Source organism: Lemur catta, chromosome 1, assembly GCF_020740605.2.
Source record: "Lemur catta isolate mLemCat1 chromosome 1, mLemCat1.pri, whole genome shotgun sequence".
Classification (NCBI taxonomy): Eukaryota; Metazoa; Chordata; class Mammalia; order Primates; family Lemuridae; genus Lemur; species Lemur catta.
The window spans coordinates 84924997-84947342 of NC_059128.1; the positions used below are offsets into that span (position 1 = coordinate 84924997).

A 22346-nucleotide genomic window follows, 5' to 3' on the forward strand; every position below is an offset into this window, starting at 1 on the left:
ATAGGAATTGTCTGAGGTTAAGAGAGTTGCATTATTCTGTAGTTAAGTTCATAAACCACAGGAATACTAAAGCTGATGCCTAAATTTGTAATATAATCAATACGGGGGAAAAACTAAGGTAGCACTCCTCTCAGTTTTAACCTCAAAAAAAAAAAAAAAAAAAAAAAACACCAAAAAAACTGTTTGGTGTCTTGTTTATGGAACAGGTTTTGCACCAACAGTTTTTACTTAAGGATCTTCAATGGCCTACAACATGTGTTTAAATAAGACTTAAAACAGTATATTTAGTTTACTGAGGATTTATTAAATTTATAGGTTTTAATCATAACAGTTTTAATAAGCTCAGATATCATTTAAAAATACAAAATTAGAAATCCCACACATTTATAGCATAACTTAAAATGTTTTAATTACTTCTACACTAAGACCACACTTTAGACTTCTCTTGAAACTTGCACACCCTTGAGTCCAAGGCAGAATAAAATTGTTTAACCTCTTCAGCTGCCCAGCTCTAGTCAACAGTTAACACCATTTAAAAATCTAATTATTTGAAGCTTGGTCTACCCATGTCACTCCCTACACACAGAAGTTAAGCTATAATTGTAATACTGAATGACAATATAAAGAAATAAATTACACATCTATGTCAAGTTTCCTTTTGTAGCATTTATATTTTCTCAGATAATCACTATATATTAAAAATCTATTAAATGTGCTTGAGCCTTGGCAGGTTGAACACTATGAATACAAAACAAAACAGTGTTAGGTTATTCAACATTTGATTATTTCCTAACATCTGTTGAGTATATCTTATAACTGACCAATATGTAAGCATCTATGGTGTTCTAATATAAAAGTTATCATTTATTTACATCTACAATGTGCCAACCACTGTTGTATTTCATTCTAACTTTGAGAAGTTGGAATTATTCCCATTTTACACACAAGGAAAATGAGTAGAGATTAAGTAATGTGATGAAGATGAGATAGCAAACAAGTATATAAACGTGTGTCTAATTCCAAAGCCTGTGCTAATGATAACATCAAGGACTCATCTTTGGCAGCATGACCCAAGTAATGTTATATAACAACTGCTTAAAATTTAAAAAAAATTTTACCTTAAAATATGGTAAAATACTATTGACTATTGTGAAATGTAGCCATCATGCTATATAACATCTTTATTATCTCAAATTATAATAGAAACTTTCCTAACTGACCTTCACTTAATCAACCAGCAGCACTGACCAATGCTCTCCATGAAAATAAACTGATAGATGGGTGCAGTGCTGCACCTATAGTCCCAGATAGTCAGAAGGATCACTTGAGCCCAGTATTTTGAGGCTGTAGTGCACAATGATCAGCCACTGTGAAGAGCCACTGTGCTTCAGCCTGGACAATATAGCAAGACCGTCTCTAACTTAGAAAGAAACAAAAAACCCCAACAAAAAACTGATTGACACTGCTAATACTGATCACCAGTGGCTAATAGGGTACTTTCTAATTCCCTGCCCACTTCTACTTCCACTAGTTGAATTATATATTTAACAAGAACCTGGTGTTTTCTTTCCTAAGCCTGTTTATGCCACTCCAATTATAATAACTATTTATTATTATAAACCAGTGAAACACAAGTACAAAAGAAGTTATTTCTATGAAAACTAAGTTGAATGCTTTGAAAAGAGCATATTTTGATGAACAATATAAATTCCCTCTTTCCCGAAAACAAATTCCTGTTGAATTATGTGTATATAAGATACCTATAATGTTGTGTGTGAAAGTTTAAAAATTACTTTTAAATTATTAAAAATGTAAGACTTTACCTCAGATTGTTCTACAAAGTCTTATTCTACTTCTTAAAAAATCAAAGCTAGGAATCTTAGGTGCATGTTATTGGCATGGTTTATATAGAAAGATCACATTCAACTCTAAAAATACAGACCCCATCTTACTCCCCAAAAGGGACATGATTCTACCAGGTAAAAAAAAAAAAATTAAGGCTGTTATTTTTCTGATTCCCCACTTAAACTTTTTCTATTAGCCAACCAACTACCACACTCAATAACGTAGGGTAAGCGGCTTCCATTGTACTTATTTAGAAGCTTTAACACTCTGAAGCACATCTGTCTCCCATTAATCTACTGTCTCTACATTAAAATACACACTTTGAGAAAATAAACAACAACAACAAAAAAAATGAAAAAAAGAGAAAAAAATCCACACTTTGCTCACATTCTGAATGAATATTGAGAAGTTCTCCTATTTACCCTCATTTTATGGAGAACTCAACATTAAGTATAGTAATCTAGTTTTCTAGCCAAGAAACAAAAAGCAGGCAAATTAAGAGAGGCAAACATAAGCATATTAACAACAAAGACTATTGACAGCAAGGCAAAGTAAAAATCAGATCTGGGGAAAAAAAAAAAGTTAACTTGCCAATGCTATAGATCTAGAAAATAAACAAATTTAAAAATAAAAAATAAGATAGACTGTAATGTTTTAAGCTAGAGGAAAAAACTCAAATATCTCTTTAGGGCATTTCTAGATTATGACAGAGTACAAAATTGAAACAATGCCCCTTTATCAGCAACTGAAGGTTAAATTACACTGACTCTGTATGTTCTTTTTTCCTTCTTTCAATTTTTTTGTTATGGTGCTACTAAGAATTTTTGTGTTTTCTCCACTAATCCATCAGAAAGAGTTCAATTTTTAAAATCATCCTCATAGTGTACATTCTTTTTAAAAATGGAAAAGCATTAATATTTCAGAAATCTCTCCATATATCATTACAATTGAAAACTTTTTTGATGTTTAAAGAGTTAAGTTTCAAGTATCCAGAGAATTCACTAATTCCTTAGACATCAATGTAGAAAAGAAATGAAGTATTACTGTTTTCTTAATAAGTGTTGCCCATAACTATGCCTTTCAAACTGTAGGTCATCATGCTCCATTAGTTAGTCAAAAAAAATCGATTCAATGGGTTGTGGCAGCAATTTTTTAAAATTTGAAATAGGGCTGGGTGAGGTAGCTCACACCTATAATCCTGGCACTTTGGGAGGACAAGGCAGGAGGATCGTTTGAGGCCAGGAGTTCAAGAGTAGCCTGGGCCACATAGCAAGATCCCATTTCTAAAAAAAGAAAATAAAAATTAGCCAGGCATAGTGGCACACACTTGCAGACCCATCTATTTGGGAGGTTGAGCCATGAGATTTACTTGACCTCAGGAGGTAAAGGTTGTAGTTAGCTATGATAATGCCACTGCACAGTAGCTCAGGCAACAGAGTAAGACTCTGTCTCTAAAAAAAAAAAAAAAAAAATTAAAAATAAATAAAATTTTTAAAAAGTGAAATAGAACAGAGAGACAAGGCTACATTGAACATAGTAACGGTAAATATATTTGTGAAAAGCTTGTTTCAGTATTTCTGTACTAGTTTTAAGTAAAAGATAATTACTTACTTTGGGTCCTGGTTTAAAAAAAAAGCCATGGATCTAAAAGCTCATGTTATTATAGAATATAATCACAACACAACATTTGCAATCCTATCATTTTTACCTGAGAATGCTAAAGAAATCTACAATTTTAAAGGGGAATCTTGATGAATAAATTTATTTTCCCTAGTAATCTATATTAGTTTATAAATAAACATTTTACTGTGTTTAGCACTAGTTTTGGCTAAAAAAGATAGTGTGCAAACACTATTTTTTAAACTGCTTATGACTTTAAAGTAACTTTTAACAACAATCCAGAACAGTGACTTTCATTTTATTTGCTTGTTTATTCTGAGATGCAATTACTGATCTTGGTGCCATTTTTCCTAAGTCACTGATATACTCTACAAATCTAAACTTGATCAATACTCAATATATTTTATAGGGGAGAAAAAAATCTAAACTTCACTTTCTACACAAGCAACATGCTCAGTAGCAATACACTTGCTAATACTTAGTACATACATAGCTGTTGCCTGAGTTTAAGTAACAGCCAAACACCTAAAACTAATTTAAAACACTAAAGTATGGCTTTCTCCACTCCTTTAGCACATTTCAAGACACTATTACCAAAGACATATTTTATCTAGAAAATTTGTCCTTCTAATTACTTTGAAAATATGGAAAACAACCAGTTTAATACACATATGCTTTAAAATAAGCATCTAGTTTACAGGACAAATTAGTATTACCTATCCTAAGGTCTCAGATTTGGATGGAACTCTCATCTACTCCAACTTCCTATCAAATACAATAATCCCTTCTTCATAAGATTCCTTGGAATCAAACCCATATCTGACTGAAAAACCCTCACTACTAGCCACTATACTATACTCAAATCTTCTAAAATTGGTCCTTGCCATGAATCAGAAGACTGATAAACAATTTCTTTGAAGTCCTTGAAAGGTACAGTGTATACATTATTCTCATTAGCCTTGAAAATACAGGCTTAGAAAGGAAATGACATTTACTTATCCCTGGGGATTTGATAATCCAAACTGTCCATACTGTTCAATACTGATATATTGAATACTGGAGTACTTTGTAAACTTTTAGACTTTGCTTAAAGCACAAACATCAACTAATCAAAGCAGTAATAATAAAGTAATAGTCAACTCAAACTAACTTTTCAATTCATCAAGTTTACACAGTCAATATAAAAAAGCTTGCAAACTTTAAAGTTGTAGTTAGATTGACTTTACCTAAAAATAAGCAACTGCAACTCTGAAATGATACTATGTATTGTGGCAACAGATACAAATAGTTCTTGCCTATTTCGAGATACACTAGCTTCTCTCTTGAAACTACTGCCTTACAAGCACTTTTGAAGAACGTCTAACCCTCTCTTCCATATGCCTTTCTCTACTTCACCAGCTGGAATCTGTCACAAAAACAGATAATCACATATGAGACAGAAATAGTTGATCTTGCTGTAGAATTAGGTTAACACTTCTAAAATGAGGCATAGAAAAAGAGCGGAAAAAAAAAATCCAAGCCCTACTTAAGTAAATCATTTACCTCGGTCTGGCTTCATTTTCACATCCAATTTTTCCACCCAGAGTGCTGTGAAATACACGTGTGGGTTCTTTCAACAGGCTCGTCGCTGCTTCTACGTCTGCTTCTTCGTTTTCAAAATGCTAAAAGAGATGAAAATAAAATTTATCCAGTCCTGCTCTAAAACCTGGACCTTGCAAGAAAACTGTTAAGTTAGGCCTCTTCTTGGCACTAAGTGCGGTGACAGTACTATTGGATGGTCTGAAAAAATCAAAACAAAACTCTCTCTGAACCGCCTCCCCAATCTCCTCCGGACCGAGCACCCCTCTTCCCTGCCTCTGTGCTCTTCAGGCCAATGTGTCCTTCTCTGACACGGCATCTCTGAACCAAAGCAAGATCTATTTATAACCTGGACATACAGGCAAGAAGAAGAAAAAGAGTCAAAGCAACACAAGCTAACTGACCCCTTGGCGGGGGGGGGGGGGGGGGACAAAAACACAAACGCCCCTAGGAACAGTGGCACCTCCGCCACGGCTGGTATAGAAATTCTTGCACCTGGTGCCCGGGCGCAGGAAACCCTTCCAGCCCCCCAAGGACTCCGCCCGCCCCGCTGGGCCTCACCTGTGTAGTTAGCCTCTAGCTAGTCTTCCTGCGGCAGCCGCCGCCGAGTTTACACAGAAGCCCGAGTCACCTCCCTGTGCCCAGCCCCCAGCCCCAAACGAACTCTCTTGGGCTGTCCCGGGTCGACCCTACCAACTCCGAGTCCTGCGGGCCCGGCCTGAGGCTCGCCCGGGGAAGGTGTTTACCGCCGGGGGCTCGCCCCTGCTGCGCGCAGCCCGCCCGCCGAGGGCCCCTTCCGTCCCGCGCGGCCCCGGATTTCCTTCAGCCCCGCAGCACCGAGCGCCGCGCCTGCCCCTCTCCCCTCCGGAGAGTTGCTTTCATGGCGCTCTGGGCTGGCCCGCTCCTCGGCTCCCTCGGCCGACCTCTGCTGACTAACTCGCCCTCCTCTCCAGTCCCGATCCCTCCTCCTCTTGGCACTTCTCTCCGCCGCTCGCCCAGCGGCTCACATCACACTCCCACCTCAGACCCGAGGCTCCGAGAGGCGCAGGGCCGGCGAGAGCGGAGTGTGGCGCGCAGCGGCCCCCGGGGCTGCGTTAGGGGACCATGGGGGCCCGACGCGACAAGCCCGACGCGGCTCCCCGGCGCCCCTGTGGCCATCCACCCCCGCCTCGCTCCGCTCCCTGGGCTCAGCCCTTGGCCCTGCCCGACTCGCACCCGAGCCCCGCGGCCCCCGGGCGCCGCCCGCCCGTCGCCCCGGCCGGCTCGCTCGCCCCGCGCCTCTGCCAGCTCCTCGCCCGCCCGCTGTCTCTAGCTCTGGCGTCCCAGCTCCCGGTCCCCCTAGCTCGCCCAGTTCTTTCTCTGCTGTTTGCCCTGTCAAAACACTGCCCGGGTCACGTGTCCCAACAACAGCCAACCCACCGCTCGTCACTTCCTCCCCGGCAGCCTGCGTGGCCCGGGCGCCGGGTTGTTATGGCAACGCTGCCGCGCGCCCCGGGGCGCTAGTTCGGGGCCGGGTTTTGCGTGCAGGTGTCCGCGGGCGCGAGGTCCCCGGGGACGCTGGCTGGGAGGGGCCGGCGGGCTGTGGGGGTCCGAGCGGCGCCCGGCGCTTCGTCTGCTCGCTCGCGACTGGCCGAGGCGCGCGCCTAAGACCAAGACTCGGAGCTGCGCTGTTAGAACACTGGGTAACTGGGCAGATGTCATCCGAGGGCCTGCCCCAGACTTGGGGGATAATTATAGTCTCCTCCTCCACACGGGATGCTGGCGCACACTGGTGACCGAGCCCCAAGTGGATTGCAGCGCTTGGCGGGTTTCCTGTTGCTGGGACAGGAGGGTGGGCAGCCATACGCGTTAGGGAGTGGGAGTTTAAGGACTGGAAGCCCTCCCCTAACCCTAGATTTTCCCCAATCACTAGGGATTTCAGTAGGATTCGGAACCCAAGCTTCCAAGGCATTCGCTGTGCTAAAAATAACTTTTATAACTTCTGAAACACTGACTCATGGGCGGGAGGACACTTTTGACAACATGTTATTGTTGGGGAGCTGTAATTTTGTTGTTGTGCTATAACAATGTGACATGATGACATTTCGTGTTGTGATGTTGTCATCACTTAAACACAAACAGATGACAAGAATCTGCTGTAGTTAAAAAAAAAAAAAGCAATCCGAACAAGTGCATCTATTAGCTACTGTTTATGGACACAGTATTAATACATATGGGGTACGAGCCCAAGTGGATATCAGAAGTACGAAATTTGCAAGGCTCTATGGTTTCATAAGAAAAAATATGTTTTTAGAAATAATTTTGCATACAAGAATCACAACAGGAAAGTACGAGGCCAAGTGAAAAGACTTTTTACTTTATTCTTTGTACTCTGCTGTTGTTTCCAAAGTTTTACAATGAGTATGTATTACTTTCTCATCAGAAAAGTTTTGTAAAGTACAAGATTGGCAATTACATTTTTTGGCCTCATAAAATTTTTATTAAAAAAGTATTGTGAAATATTATGAAGAAAGCAATATTTTCTACATGTTTGGATATGTACATTAAAATAAGATGCACAACTGCAATTATTAACTCCAGGATTGTATCTAATCAGAACAGGGCAGAACATTCAGGAGGAAACATTTTGTTTCCACTGAAATGTTTCTAACATCATGACTATGAAACTTCTGACAAATGGCAACAGTTCTTTAATCTCTAAAATGGCTACAAATGTTAATTCCAAGTGCTTTTGACTTTGATATTATTGAATACTGTATTATGTGTTTTTTTAAAAAAAATGAACTGAAGTTGTACTTGTTCTACAGTCATTTCTCAATTAACCTTGGCAATGGGAGAAAGAACAGTTACAGATAATCCAAAATCCTAAATTTAGCACAACAGCTGGGGCCAAATAACAGCTATTGTAAAAGGATTACTGGGTGAACAAGCAGCAAGATCTGTGGTTTAGCTCCTCTCCCTCCACCTAATTTGCAAGAAGTGTAAAGACCAGAACAATATTGTGAGCAGAAGCCAAGAATATTGAATAATCTGGAGCACCAACTAGTCTCTTTTAAATAATTAAGTTTTAACAGCATATGGGTAAATGATGATGTCTGAACATTTGTTAGACTAACCTAACATTTTTTATTGAGATTATTAAAACTTTAAAATTTTGAAATCATTATGGCAGCAGAAAAAGTATTTTTAAGAGGTGTATTTCAGACTCATTCAAATTGTACCATTCATGCAACACACATTTACTGAGCACTCACTACCTACTAGGCATATACTAGTCTCTGAGAATACGAAGGTCACTGAAACAAGATAGGGTCACTATTCTCATGGAGCTTACAGTACTATCACAGTTGGATGGCCATGATCAAGTCACATTTTACAGCATTAATTTCACCTATAAAAATGAGGTATTTTGACTCTGACAATAAATTATCTTTCCTAATTCTAGAACAATCCTATAATTGTATAAAGCATGTCCAGAGTGGTTGGAAATAGAGATCTAAAATGGCAAGTGGTGGGGCACAGTAGCTCACACCTGCAATCCTAGCACTTTGGGAGGCTGAGGCAGGAGGAGCACTTGAGGCCAGGAATTCAAGACCAGCTTGAGCAAGAGCGAGACCCCAAGACCCTATCTCTACAAAAAAAAAAAAAAAAAAAAGCTGTAGTCCCAGCTACTCAGGAAGCTGGGACTGGGACTAAGCCCAGGAGTTTGAGGTTGCAGTGAGCAACAATGATGCCACTGTACTATAGCCAGGGAGACAGACAGCAACACCCTGTCATTAAAATAAAATAAAATGGCAACTCAAAATGTTGGTGTTAAGTACCTGTTCACACCTCAGGGCACCCAAACAGAACAATCTCTAGTTCCTACTTGGTGAGGGGTAAGAATAGGTGAAGCAAAAACTCAAGACAGCTGGCAGGAACCTTACCCTTTTTTTTCATCTGATTTGCTCTCCATTTTGCATTCCCCTAGTGTTCCAAATTTATATAAGTAATTAACTTCAGAAAAAGTTACCTCCTCTTCAGCAGTCATTTCCTCAACTATTGTAGGTTTTGTTGAAATGGGAAGTATATAACAAAACTGTATTTAATGAATGTCTCTGAGTTCTTTTACTTAATAAGGTGATGAAGATAACTGGTTTGCTCGATTTTTTAATACAGGGCTATTCCTGTGACCAAAGCCAGTCCAGGTTATCAGAATGTGCTCCACCAGAGCAGGGACTGGTGCCCTTTTCCTTTTTGTATCCCTAAGCACTTAGCAAAGGACCTGACACAAAGTAGAAGCTCAATAAATGTCAACTTTTGTATTGACTAATAAACTTTTTTTATACATACCTATAATCTGTACTCCTAATACTGGCTGGCATTTTCTCTCTAGAGGGTAAAGCTAGAGAGTTGGAAAATTGGTGGGTGGCACAAACTTCATTTGTGAAGGATACATTTTCATTATACTTTCTGCCTTTGGTATTGTCTCATAGTAGCAGGAACCTGTTGCGGGTTGGATTGTGCCCCCAGAGAGATATACTGAAGTCCTATCCCCCACCTGTGAATGTGACCTTATTTGTAAACAGGACCTTTGCAGATGTAGTCAAGTTAAGATGAAGTCAAACTGGAGTAGGTTGGACCCCAAATCCAGTGACAAGTGTCCTGGTAGGGAGGGAGAGATTTAAATTCACAGGAGACACAGAGAAGATGGCTATGTGACTAAGATTGGAGGTTCTGAATGGTCAGTAAAACATGGAGATCTTTAATTCTGTAAAAGTTACAGAAATTAAGTCAGTTGAAAAATGTTAAGCTCTCCGAAGTATCTAAAGATTAACTCGATGATCCACAGCTAAAGGATGATCATGAATAAGTGGCTGAGAATCATCAAATGAAGATACACTATTCCGCATATGACAATCAGTACATCCTTTTCATCACAAAGCATTTTGGAAAGAAGGACTATTGAAAAAAATTAAAATGCATATATAAATCTAATTTTGCAAAATAAAAAAATCAAACTGTGTACTTTTAATACTTGTTGAAATAAAATGAAACACAAGCTATGTTTTCCATATCTACATTATTTCTTATTATTCACTTAAACTCACTACAGTTAATTTCTTTCTAAAAGAGAAAGATTATGGAGTCATTGCTAAGGTATTAGCTTCTATAAACAACACTCCACCTTCCCTTAAGTCGGTTGGCTGGTTTGTCCTTTTCTGAGGCTCCTGTTTGTCTACCTTCTATAACCACAGGTATAAGGAAGTGAAAAATGATTTTTTTCTGGTCCCTACCTGCAGAAGTTACTGTAATGCTCAGAAATACAAAGGCCTCTAAAATTCAAGTCATGGAAACTGTTAGTTAATCTGAAGGTTTGCTGAGCTGCTGGAGGCCTAAGCCACGAAGACTTAAGGTCTTTAAAAAAATTAATAATTGTTCTTTTGTGACAGTAACTGCTCAGCACTTCACATGTATATTTGATCCAAAGAGGGTGATAACCATCTCATGGATTAGGAAATTGAAGCTCAGAGAGGCAAGTAACTTTCCCAAGGCTACAGTTAATAAGTGGAAGGAGGCTGCTTCCTGAATGGGCTAATTTCCATTACAACATTTTGAAGTAGATCAAATAATTCCAAAAATTCCAAATGGGGAAACTAAGGCTCAGAAACATTGAGAAATAGTTGCACATTTAGAATTTAAGTTGGTCTATATAAACTTAGGTTCAGTGCTTTAAGATATAAGCTCTAAATAGAATAGCTCCCGTTTGTTTTATGTAACCTCCAAAGAGCAAATGGTCACACTCAGGTAATAAAATAAGCTAAAATTTCTTGAGTACTTAAGTCATAAGTACTTTTGGTTTGGGGGGGGGTTTTGTTTTTGTTTGTTTGTAAGACAGCGTCCCTCTATTTTGCCCAGGCTAGAGCACAGTGGCATCATCATAGCATCATAGCTCACCGCAACCTCAAACTCCCAGGCTTACACAATCCTCCTGCCTCAGCCTCCCAAGTAGCTAAGACTACAGGCATGTGTGCCACACATGGCTAATTTTTCTTAATTTTTGTAGAGATGGGGTCTCGCTATTGCCCAGGCTGGTCTTGAACTCCTGGCCTTAAGCAATCCTCCTGCCTTGGCCTCCCAAAGTGCTAGGATTACAGGCGTGAGCCACCATGCCCAGCCAATCCTGAATGCTTTATATGTATTAGTATATTTATTACAGCATCCCTAATGAAATATTATCCCTGTTGTATAACCAAATAAATAGGAAAAGGGAAGTTAAATAACTTGTCCAAGGTCAAGCAATAAGGCAGTAGTAGAGCCAGGATTCACACCTAAGGAGCATGACTTTAGAGCATAAGTTCTTAACCACTACCTGTTTTGGTCTCTTTTAGTTTGGTTTTTACACAAACCCTGCACCTTCCTGCCACTGGACTTCTGCCATTTACCCTACATGGGATCCTTCCCCAACTCCTATGTAAATACTACTGGACTTTCAGGGCCCAAACTGACCTCATGGATGTCTTCTAGAACCCACACCCACATATACCATCTGTCTTTTTTTTTTTCTTTCTTTTTTGAGACAAGGTCCATTCCTTCAGAGTAGAGGAGGGAAAAGAGGAAAAAAAAATAAAAAGAGAGAAGGTCTTGCTCTGTCACCCACACTAGAGTGCAGTGGTGTCATCATAGCTCATTGCAACCTCAAATGCCTGGGCTCAAACAATCCTTCTGCATCAGCCTCCTAAGTAGCTGGGACTAGAGGTGTGTACCACCATGACTGAATAATTTTTAAATTTTTTATAGAGATGAGGTCTCACTATGTTGCTTAGACTGGTCTTGAACTCCTGGCCTCAAGCGATCCTCCTGCCTCAGCCTCCCAAAGTGCTGGAATTACAGGTGTGAGCCACCCTACCTGGCCAATCTGTCTTTTCTGACTGTATATTATATTTATGATCATAAAGCCACATATTCCTATTGTCTTTTTAAGGGCAGAGATGGACTATGACTCCAATTCCTTTATATTTCCTGTGTTGAGTGACACCAGCCTGGGCACAAAGACTCAAGTGATTACTGAAGATCTGAGGTGGTCACTATTCTCTGGAACTGCTCCACCCAATACAGTAGCTACTAGTCACTTGTGGCTACTGAGCACTTGAAATATGACTAGTGAAACTGCGAAACTGAATTTTTAATTCTAATTAATTTAATTATAAATTTCCAACAACAGAATTCAATTCATTTTTAAAACTAAGTATATTTATAACAACTTGGGTATATGAATCTAATTTTTCAAAATGTAGCCTCCAAATTGAAATGTGCTGTAAGTGTAAAATATATAACAGATTTAAAAGACTTTGGAAGAAAAAGAAAAATATCTCTATTAATTCCTTTTTTTAATTTTTATTTTTGGATCTTGCTCTGTTGCCTAGGCTAGAGTGCGGTGGCATCATCAAAGCTCACTGCAACTTCAAACTCCTGAGCTCAGGGGTCTTCCTGCCTCAGCCTCCCCAGTAGCTGGGACTACAGGCATGTGCCACCATGCCCAGATAATTTGTTGCTCACACTGATCTCCAACTCTTTTTTTTTTTTAATTTATTTTTCTGAGATGGGGTCTCGCTCTTGCTCAGGCTGGTCTCGAACTCCTAACCTCGAGCGATCCTCCTACCTTGGCCTCCCAGAGTGCTAGAATTACAGGCGTGAGCCACCACACCTGGCCATGGTCTCCAACTCTTGTCCTCAAGTGATTCTCCAACCTTGGCCTCTCAAAGTGCTAGAATTACAGGTGTGAGTTACTGCACCTGGCCTATTAATACTTTAACAATATCCATTACATGTTGAAATGATAGTATTTTAGACATACCTGGTTTATTTTTCAATTTTTACAATGTGATTACTGGAAAATTTAAAGTTATATATGTAGCTCATATAACATTTCTGTTAGACAGCCTTGCTGTAGGACTTAGTGGCTGACTGAACATCACAAAAGACATTTGAAAATTAGCTATGTTCCTCAACCCAGTGAAGCCTTCAAGCAATGCAAATTTGGGGCTAAGGGAATTTGCTGCTTGCCCTCATTTTGTCAAGGGTTCACCCTTATGAGACTTGAATGCATCACAAAGTGGTTAGGGCACACCCTAGATATAGTGAGAATAACAATAAATAACCCTTCTAAAAATACAAGTTAGATCCAGTAGAATTTTCATAGAAATTATTTTTCTCTTCATATCTGTTAGAGGATCACACACAGAGCTAACTACTGCATCCCAGACAGGGTGAGCTATTTTCAGAAGCAGTGATGGATGGACTTCACTAAACAGCTAGATTCTCCATGACCTTGTAGAGATATTAAGTCCACTATAAATCGTTACTGATCCGTTAAGTCTTTTCATCAGACTATATCAGTTCATATGGCTGGGCTGTGGTAGTGGGAGGATTGCTTGAGGCCAGGACATGGAGACCAGCCTGGACAACATAGCAAGACCTGCATCTCTAGGAAAAAAAAAATTTAAAAAAATTAGCTGGACATGGTGGTGGGCACCTATAGTCCCAGCTACTCAGGAGGCTGAGGTAGGAGCATTGCTTGAGCCCAGGAGTTCAGGGATGCAGTGAGCTATCAGTGAGCTATTATTGTTCTTGTATTCCACAACCTAGGCGACCACGTCTCAAAAAAAAAAAAAAAAAAAAATCAGTTCATTGCAGCTTAATGAGAATTCCATACCAGTTGACTTGAAAAGTAGATATACACAACAGCAGTGATCTCCATTTCAAAATGTGAAATAGAAACTGATTAGACATTTCAGAAAAAAATTTTGAACAGAGTTTTACCCTTCAAAAAAGTTTGTAAAAAAAATCCTTTCTTAGGTTATTATCTCAGTTTAAGAAAAAAAAATTGTAAGAATGCATAAAACTGCAAGAAATTCCCCAACTCCCTTTCACAAATGGGAAAATTCATAATTGAAACTAAATTCTTTACTTAGATAGAGCCTGATAAAGCAATCTGTAAGACATTTTTTTCTTTTTTTTACTTTTATTTCATCTCAATTCCCTCTTGCAAATTATTTCTACTTTAATGCACAAAATGTTTTTATTGTTTTGATTTTAAAAATTACTAACATTTCACAAAGCAGGACTTAGCTTTCATGTTCTTTAATTGTATTTATTTTTTTGAATGGGCAGTTGTACCTTTTGATTCCCAGCCCCTAGCTCCTCTCACTGGATACAGCTGCCCCTAACATTTTCTTGTGTATCCTCCCACTGTTGGGCCACACATACACCAACACATTCTTTTCTGCCTCACACACTTTGCTGAGAATGAGAGTCCCTGACTCTCTCAGGAAGATCCCCACTGGCCCTTTGCATCTCAGTAGAATGAGGGCAGGGTCTACCAACCCAGTTCCTTTGCAAGACTGAAGAACCCTGAGACTAAAGGCCAATAAAGGGAAACATGGCAGAAGTAAAAACAAACATATGATACATTTTTGATAAATCAAATTTCTGCTGCTTCTATCAGAACCCAAAAGCTCAATTCAGCATAGAGAATTCTAGAAGTTATTCTTTTATTTGCCTGCTGTATATATCTCAATAATTTCATACTGCCATGCTTCAGAGAGAAAGGAACATCTAGCTGCCTTCTTATTTCAAATTTCACAGGCAAAATTCTGTACCTGCAACTCAAATTTAAAAAAACAACAACAAAACTTTACTACCAGAATGTCTTTTCTAATATAAGTTGAATTCAATTCCATATTCATTGAACTTTGGATACTGAATACTTTGCTGGGCCCTAGAGATACAGAAACTAGAAAAGCAAGTACTTAGTCTCAAAAAGCCTTATTAATCTAGAAGGGAGACAGCCATGTAAATAAATAATTGCAGTTTAGTTTGATAACAAAAAAATTCACGTGTAAGGAAAACAGGTGGCCCAAAGAAGGGAAAGTTAACTCTCTCTAGGAAAGGGGGTTGCTAAAGAACAAACACATTAGCTATGTTTTAGAGGATTAAGAGGGTTCAGACAGGCAAAGTAGGATAGGTTGGAGGTGGAGGGGGTTGTTCCTCACATGAAACAACACACCACTGAGGCATGATAGAACATACCAAGATGCCATATTGGAAGGTCAGATTCAAGGGGTTTAAATGTAATGACAGGTACAGCATTAGATAGACTTTGTATTTTGTACTATTGGCCCTAGTGGTTTTTTTTGTTTGTTTTTTTAGAGACAGAGTCTCACTCTGTTGCCCTGGGTAGAGTGCAGTGGCATCATCATAGCTCACTGCAACCTCAAACAAGTGATCCTCCTGCCTGAGCCTCCTGGTTAGCTGGAACTCCAGGCATGCACCACGACGCTTGGCTAATTTCTATTTTTAGTAGAGACAGGGTTTCACTCTTGCTCAGGCTGGTCTCGAACTCCTAAGCTCAAGAAGTCCTCCTGCCTCCACCTCCCAGAGTGCTAGGATTACAGGTTGGCCCCTACTCTTTATCCCTCCTCATATCCATGCCTTTGCCAGGTAACTTGCAGTCCCTCACACTAATAGATCAGAATATATTTCTCAGCTTCTGTGACTTACTACTGAATAGAATGAGGCTGAAGTAACAGTGTACTAGTTCTGAGCTAGACCTTCAGAGGCCTCGCCTGTTTGCTTTCTTGTATTTCTGCCATTACCATAAATAATGCCTGAGCTAACCTGCTAGTCCCAGGAGGATGAGAGACAAGTGGATTAAACCAAAGCTGACTTACAGATCAACCCAACTTTGTCTAGCAGAATCACCACAGTTAACCCACAGATCCACAAGAATAAATTGTTCTAAAGCCACTAATTTTTGGAATGGTTTGTTATGTAACATTGCAGCAATAGCAAACCAAAATAGCTATAGTAGTAATTTTGGATTTTACCTTGTAGATGACAGAAAACTATGAAAGATTTTCATAAATAGATTGTTTCAGAAAGATGGCTTCAAATATAGAGTGGAAGATATTAATAGAAATGGGAAAAGAGTGGTGGGAGAGGAGGTAGCAAAGAAGCTGTGATCCAACCCCAGATTATGCAAACCTGAACTACAGCAATAGCAGTGGGATGGGGTAGAGAAGACTGGAGAGAGATTTAGGAGAGGGAATTGGTAGAACTTGGGTGGTCACTAGCTATAGGTAAAGAGAGAGGGCAACTGTCCTGTCCCTTATCCTCCTTGGAATAGTTGGTGGGCCACTGGGTACTTTAAGATAGGAAATGTGAGAAAAAGATCAGATTGGCCACTGAGGGATGTAGGTAGGGATGGGAAACAGGAGTAAATTATTTATTTTATTATCTTATTTTTTTGAGAAGGGGTCTCTATGTCCTGGGCTAGAGTGCAGTGCCATCATCATAGCTCACTGCAACCTCCAACTCCTGGGATCAAGTGATCCTTCCACCTCAGCTTCCAGAGTAGCTGGGACTATAGGCATGCGCCACCACGCCCAGCTAATTTTTCTATTTTTTGTAGAGATGGGGTCTAGCTATTGCCCAGCTGGTCCCCAACTCCTGGCCTAAAGCAGTCCTCAGGCCTCAGCCTCCTACAATATTAGGATTACAGGCACCAGCCACTGTGCCTGGCCAGTATTTAGTTTTAGATATATTGTGCTTGGAAAACCTGTAGACAGATATTTTGAAGGCAGAAAAAGACTCTACTCTGGAGCTTGGGGATAAGGTCTCATCTGGATATGTGTTACTCAGAAATCATCAGCATACGAACGGTGGCTATTCCAGGAGAGTAGATGAAGATACTGATATCATGGGATGATCAAGAAGGAAAGGGTGTTCAGCAAAGTCAGCTGTTGTGGAGAAGTCAAATAAGGTAAGAACTGAGAAATATCCTTTTGATTTGGTAATCATGTCACCCATGAGAGAAGGAACAATTTTGAAACTCTTTACATGTGGAGAGAGGTAGCCTGGACCCAAATGAACTCACTGTGTATTCAGACAGTAACCCACAATTTAGAAATTCACAGTGCCTTTGCTTTGAATCAAATCACTACTTCACATCAGGTCAGTATGGCATAATTCTGAGAATAGTTGGTAGATTTATCCTGAGCACATATTTTGGGACTTCAATATCATTTGTACTATATCTCATAATCTCATGAAATATACCAGAAAAATCCAACATGCAGACATTTTGCAGAAATTGTTTTTCTGAGAGTTATATACTTCAGACATGTTTGATTTATAGGAAGTCACATAAAAACTAAAAAATTCCCCAGCTCTTATTCATAAATATCCATGTATTGAATTTCTCTGCAGTGTGCTGTATACATGACATTTTTCTCTCAGTAAATTATGTCTCATTTCTGTGTCTTCATCAGGAAACACCATGATGATTCTAGGAAACATGACTGGGTATTGACGTCTTGTCTAGCAAATGAAATTCACCTAGCAGAGATGTTTTGTGAAGATGTGGCCATGTGAATATAAAACAAAGTCAGTATGGCTATTTAGATTGTTAGATACTGACACAAGACCGTCTCTGGTTATTGCCTTTAATAACAGTAAGATATCACTAGCTCACGCAAAGTACCTCAGAGTACCTGCCTCATTTGTGTTCTCTTTTTTGTTATGCGGCCTTAAGTTGCCGGCCACAAGTGATTGAGCCAGAAATCAATACCTGACCTAAAGGCAACTCTCTATAGGCTGGCAAGTAGCTTACAACGCAGCCCAGTGCTAGAGAACTGAGCCCAACAGGAGTGCATCATCATGGTTAGTGACTGGCTAATCACATTCTTTATGATGGTGGTGATGGGAGGGTTAGGGGCAGTAACAGCTGCAGGAGACACAAAGGCCTCTCTAAGGGTGGGCAATGGAGAAAGGAGCAACGGACACCCAGTTCTGAAAGAACACCAAGTGCTCTCAAGCCAAGAGCTGCAGTTAGGCTGCTAGAGGTGCCGGTCCCAAATGATGGGGATGATGGTCCATTTTTCTGTGAAGCTGACTGTATACCTGTTGACATTTTTCTTCCATTTAAGGCTCTGTGAATCTTTCCAGTAAACCCCTACTAACAAAGGCAACCTGAACATGTCCGACACTTGAAACTCAAAAACATCCAATACAATTTTACATCACTTTCAAATCATGAGTGAAAAAGTTAAAATACGTTATTGAATTAGATTCCCTACTTATGTAAATTAATTATTCAGTCAACAGTGTGTACTGATTACCTACTATGTGCCAGACATATACTAGCATTAGGAATTTCGTAGTGAACAAGACTGACATGACTCCTGCCTGGATTGTGCCGTGGTCTAGTCTGGAGTGTTTAGACTACTTGGGTCTTAATATGCACCATATGGACAGACCCAGACTTAATATATCTCAGTTTGTGACCTACATTTGTTTGCTTTTGTTTTAAATATTCATGGTTTTCCAAATATATTACATTGATAAGGATATAGAACTAACCCCCATGTATTAACATTTTAATCTAAGGATATTTTTATTTATGTCAGAATAAAGCTTAGTTCAGAGCTTTCTAAAATTCAACACATCTGAAACAAAGCAAACAACAAAAAGAAGAGTTAGTAAAACTACAAACTATTAACTGGAACATGACCCCTAAGTAGAGCCAGAAGTATAGTACTGTAACACGATGAAATTTGCAGAATCCAACAGAGGAGAATAAAGTGATGACATTTATATGCCAGCATTTTGCAACAGCAGTGATGTGCCACCTGGAAATGAAAGTGTGCCCTGAAAGTGAAGAGGCTGAACATTTTTCCTCATCCTAAGTAAAAGATAAACTGAAAATTAATGACATGGATTGCTCAAGATAACAGACTGAAAATAAAGATGTAGGTGATTCATTAAACTAGACTGAAAAAAAATGGAGAAGATAGAATCTGATGCTTGGTGAAAAAAATTGAAATGTCAAGGAATTGACATTGATGCATTCTGTGATGATCCTGCTGGTAATTCAATAGTCAAGCAAAGATTTTAATGCTATATTTCTTAGACCGACTAAAATTAAGAATGAATGTCTTTCCTGGTGGAGATAAGATGGCCCAGGGGGAGTGAAGAGATGAGGGAGCCCTGTTAAACTCTTCTGAGTTTCTAACATTCTTTAGCTATTATTTAGTTGGGGCACCAAGGGACTGAAAATGCTCTTAGTTATATATATCCTACCATTCAAATTGTTTTTTTTTTTTTACAGGCTTTCTTTCCAAGATATCCAAATCCCTAAATACCCAAGCTTCTAATTGCTGTATGAGATTTTGTCTGGTTGCTATAGTACTGCTGTGGAAATTGTCCCTTGTTGTCTTCAATTAAATAGATTGCAGTTTAAACGTCTGCAGCTCTCTAAGAAGAGAACACAATATTTGATATTAGAGAGATACTATATCTTACAGAAGATAACTTTAGTTACCAGAAAAATTTATAACTTTATACAAATTTGAAAATGAAAATGAATGGATAATCTGGAGGAAACTGTCAACTATAAAATGGAATCAGGGATAGGCAGAGGGCCAGGCACAGTGGCTCATGCCTGTACTCCTAGCACTTTCGGAGGCTGAGGCAGGAGGATCGCTTTAGCTCAGGAGTTCAAGACCAGCGTGAGCAAGAGCGAGACCCCATCTCTACTAAAAATAGGAAAATTAGCAGGGTGTGGTGGCGCACACCTGTAGTCCAGGAGCCTGTAGTATACTACTTGGGAGGCTGAGGCAGGAGGATCCATTGTGCCCAGGAGTTTGAGGTTGCAGTGAGCTATGATGACGCCATTGCACTCTAGCTGGGGCAACAGAGTGAGACTCTGTCTCAAAAAATAAAAACTAAAAAAATTAAATAAAGCACTGTACCATTAAAAAAAAAAGGAATAGGCAAAAACCTGAATAGACTGATCATCACCTAAGAAATTCAAAAGTGAGTCAAAGATTTACTCCAAAAAAAGATATCAGGGTCAGCAGAGTTTGAGAAAGTTCTACCAAACCAAAGAACAGATAATTCCTTTGTTATATAAGCTGTCCAGAGCAAAGAAAAAGGGTAAAAATCTTCCCATTTCATTCTGAGACCAATGTGATCCTGATAAAACAAAATGAGAAGTACTCCTCCGTCCTCCCCCCTCAAAAAACCACAAAAACCAAATCTCACTTATGAACACAGAAGCAGAAATTCCAAATGCAATATTAGCACAGACTCCAGCAATGTATTAAAGGAATATTACATTATGACCAAAAGAGTTTGTCCTAGGAGTATAGGACTTCAACATTAGGAAGTCCATTAATACAAATCACCATACTTTCTGATTAAAGGAAATAGAAGCCAAATGATCATCTTATGCTGAAATATGTACTTGACAAAATTTAATATCCATTCCTATTAAAATATTTTTGAGAGCTAAGAGAGGAATTCTTATAGAGCATTTACCAAGCATTATAGCAAGGATGATACCTAATAGTGAAACATTCAAGGAAAGCAGTCCTTTGAAAAAACAAGAATACCGACTTCTACCACTACCATTCACTATTATATTTGAAGTTGTCAATATGCTAAAACGTGAAAAGAGACATAAGATACAAGTGAATGGAAATGTTGAGACAAAAACTATTTCACAGGATATAGTTTAATAGCATTCATAGAATTTATTATTATGGTTGAATATATGATCAACATTTTAAAAATTAATAGCTTCAAGTATATTAACACCAGGCAGAAAATGTTAAGGGCAAGGGATCCATTCACAATAGCAAACCCATCCCATCACTTAGAAATAAATCTAATAAAAAATGTTAAAGACTTATATGAAAAAAGCCCACAATGACATAAATGATATAAATAAATGGAGAGAGACCATGTTTCTGGATAGAAAGTCAATGTTTTGAAGGTAAGATTTCTCAGTCTATAAATTCAATGCTATCTCAGTCAAAATCACCAAAAGATTTTTTAGTGGAATTTAATGACTTGATTACACTTAGCACAGTGAGATGCTTACTCTAAAAGAGGCACATGGAAACTAATACCAACTAATAGAATAGCCTCTTCATGCCTTGCTTCTCATGCTTACATAGAAAACTACACTAGTTTGGTGGAATGGCAGATATGAGCGCTTGCACTATTTAAATTGTTCTCTTCTCTCACACGTAACTCTCTACTCTCTTGTGTTCGATAGGATAAGCCAGTCCTCTAAATTATGTGGACTATATGCTGTGACTATTTTGCATTTTCATACATGTCCTTCAAATATACAACATAAAATTTTTCAACTTTTCATGTCAGTCTCTTTGTGTGATCCACTGAAACCTGGGGCTGAGTATATTTTAATATATGATTGCTTAGAATTAAAGCAGATAATTACCATTTCTCCTTTGAGACTCAAAAACTCATGGAAACATGAACTGGTACCTTTTATTTTCAGCTAGAAAATACAAAATACAAACAATGCCAAAGTAAAACATTGTGACACACATAGAACCCCACTGTTTTACAATAGAATTATTGCCAAAATATTAGAAAAAAATCCATTACACATGTTTTGAAAATCTAGTTTAAAAATATATTTTGTTGCACTAATTTCCCAAAAACAATCACCATATATTTCCCCTTTTAAATTTAATAATTTCTCTCATGGCTCTTCTACTGTTCTTTATTTCTTTTGCTATCACCTCTTTTCTGACTACATTTTTTAATTTTTATTTGTTAATTGTCTCATCTAAAATGTCATCTAACTACCTTTTTTTTCTTTTTTTTGAGACAGAGTCTCGCTCTGTCACCCCAGGTAGAGTGCAGTGGTATCATCATAGCTCACTGCAACCTCAAACTCCTGGGTTCATGGGATCCTGGTACCTCAGCCTCCCAAGTAGCTGGGCCTGCAAGCACGCACCACCATGCCTGGCTCATTTTTCTATTTTTTGTAGAGCCAAGGTCTTGCTCAGGCTGGTCTCGAACTCCTGAGCTCAAGCAATCGTCCTGCCTCGGCCTCCCAGAGTGCTAGGATTACAAGCATGAGCCACCCTGCCCAGCCAGACTACTTTTTAAACATTAGTTTTTCTCCCAAATTTCTCAGTCTAAAGTACTTTCTGAACAAGTCCAGGCTTCAACTATTTCCCTCATGCTAATAAGCTTCCAAACCTACATTCCTAGCACCAACCATCCTTTCCTCTGACCTCTAGGCCACTCAGCTATCTACATCCACCAGAAGACCCACAGATCCTTCCAATTCAATTTATTAAATCAACAACATTCTTATTTCTTGAAAGCTTCTACTTCTCTCCTGTCTTTTCTTTCTTTGAGAGTCATCACTAGCCTCCCTTTTCATTCTTACTATTATCTATTGAGCACCTGCTATGCACTAGTCACTGTTGATATTTGGA

At 39.0% G+C, this 22346-nt stretch overlaps 1 protein-coding gene and 1 non-coding gene across 6 annotated transcripts in view; both read right to left on the reverse strand.

Moving 5' to 3' along the window:
• The window catches only part of FAM214A (family with sequence similarity 214 member A), a 126744-nt gene that overhangs the window by 92244 nt on the left and 12154 nt on the right, over positions 1 to 22346 (reverse strand). For 2 of the 5 annotated variants that reach the window (XM_045529566.1, XM_045529539.1), the window contains exons 1-2: positions 5605 to 5855; positions 5008 to 5126 (exon numbers count right to left, since the gene is read on the reverse strand). In XM_045529566.1, coding sequence (XP_045385522.1) covers positions 5008 to 5023 — 16 coding nt within the window. In that variant the 5' untranslated portion in view covers positions 5024 to 5126; positions 5605 to 5855. Of the gene's footprint in view, positions 1 to 5007; positions 5127 to 5604; positions 5856 to 22346 lie in introns of those variants that run through there. The other 3 variants (XM_045529576.1, XM_045529548.1, XM_045529556.1) reach the window with 2 other exon arrangements.
• LOC123631276 lies at positions 2656 to 2727 on the reverse strand. Its single transcript, XR_006733117.1, has one exon. It is a non-coding gene; the product is annotated as a small nucleolar RNA SNORD26 (small nucleolar RNA).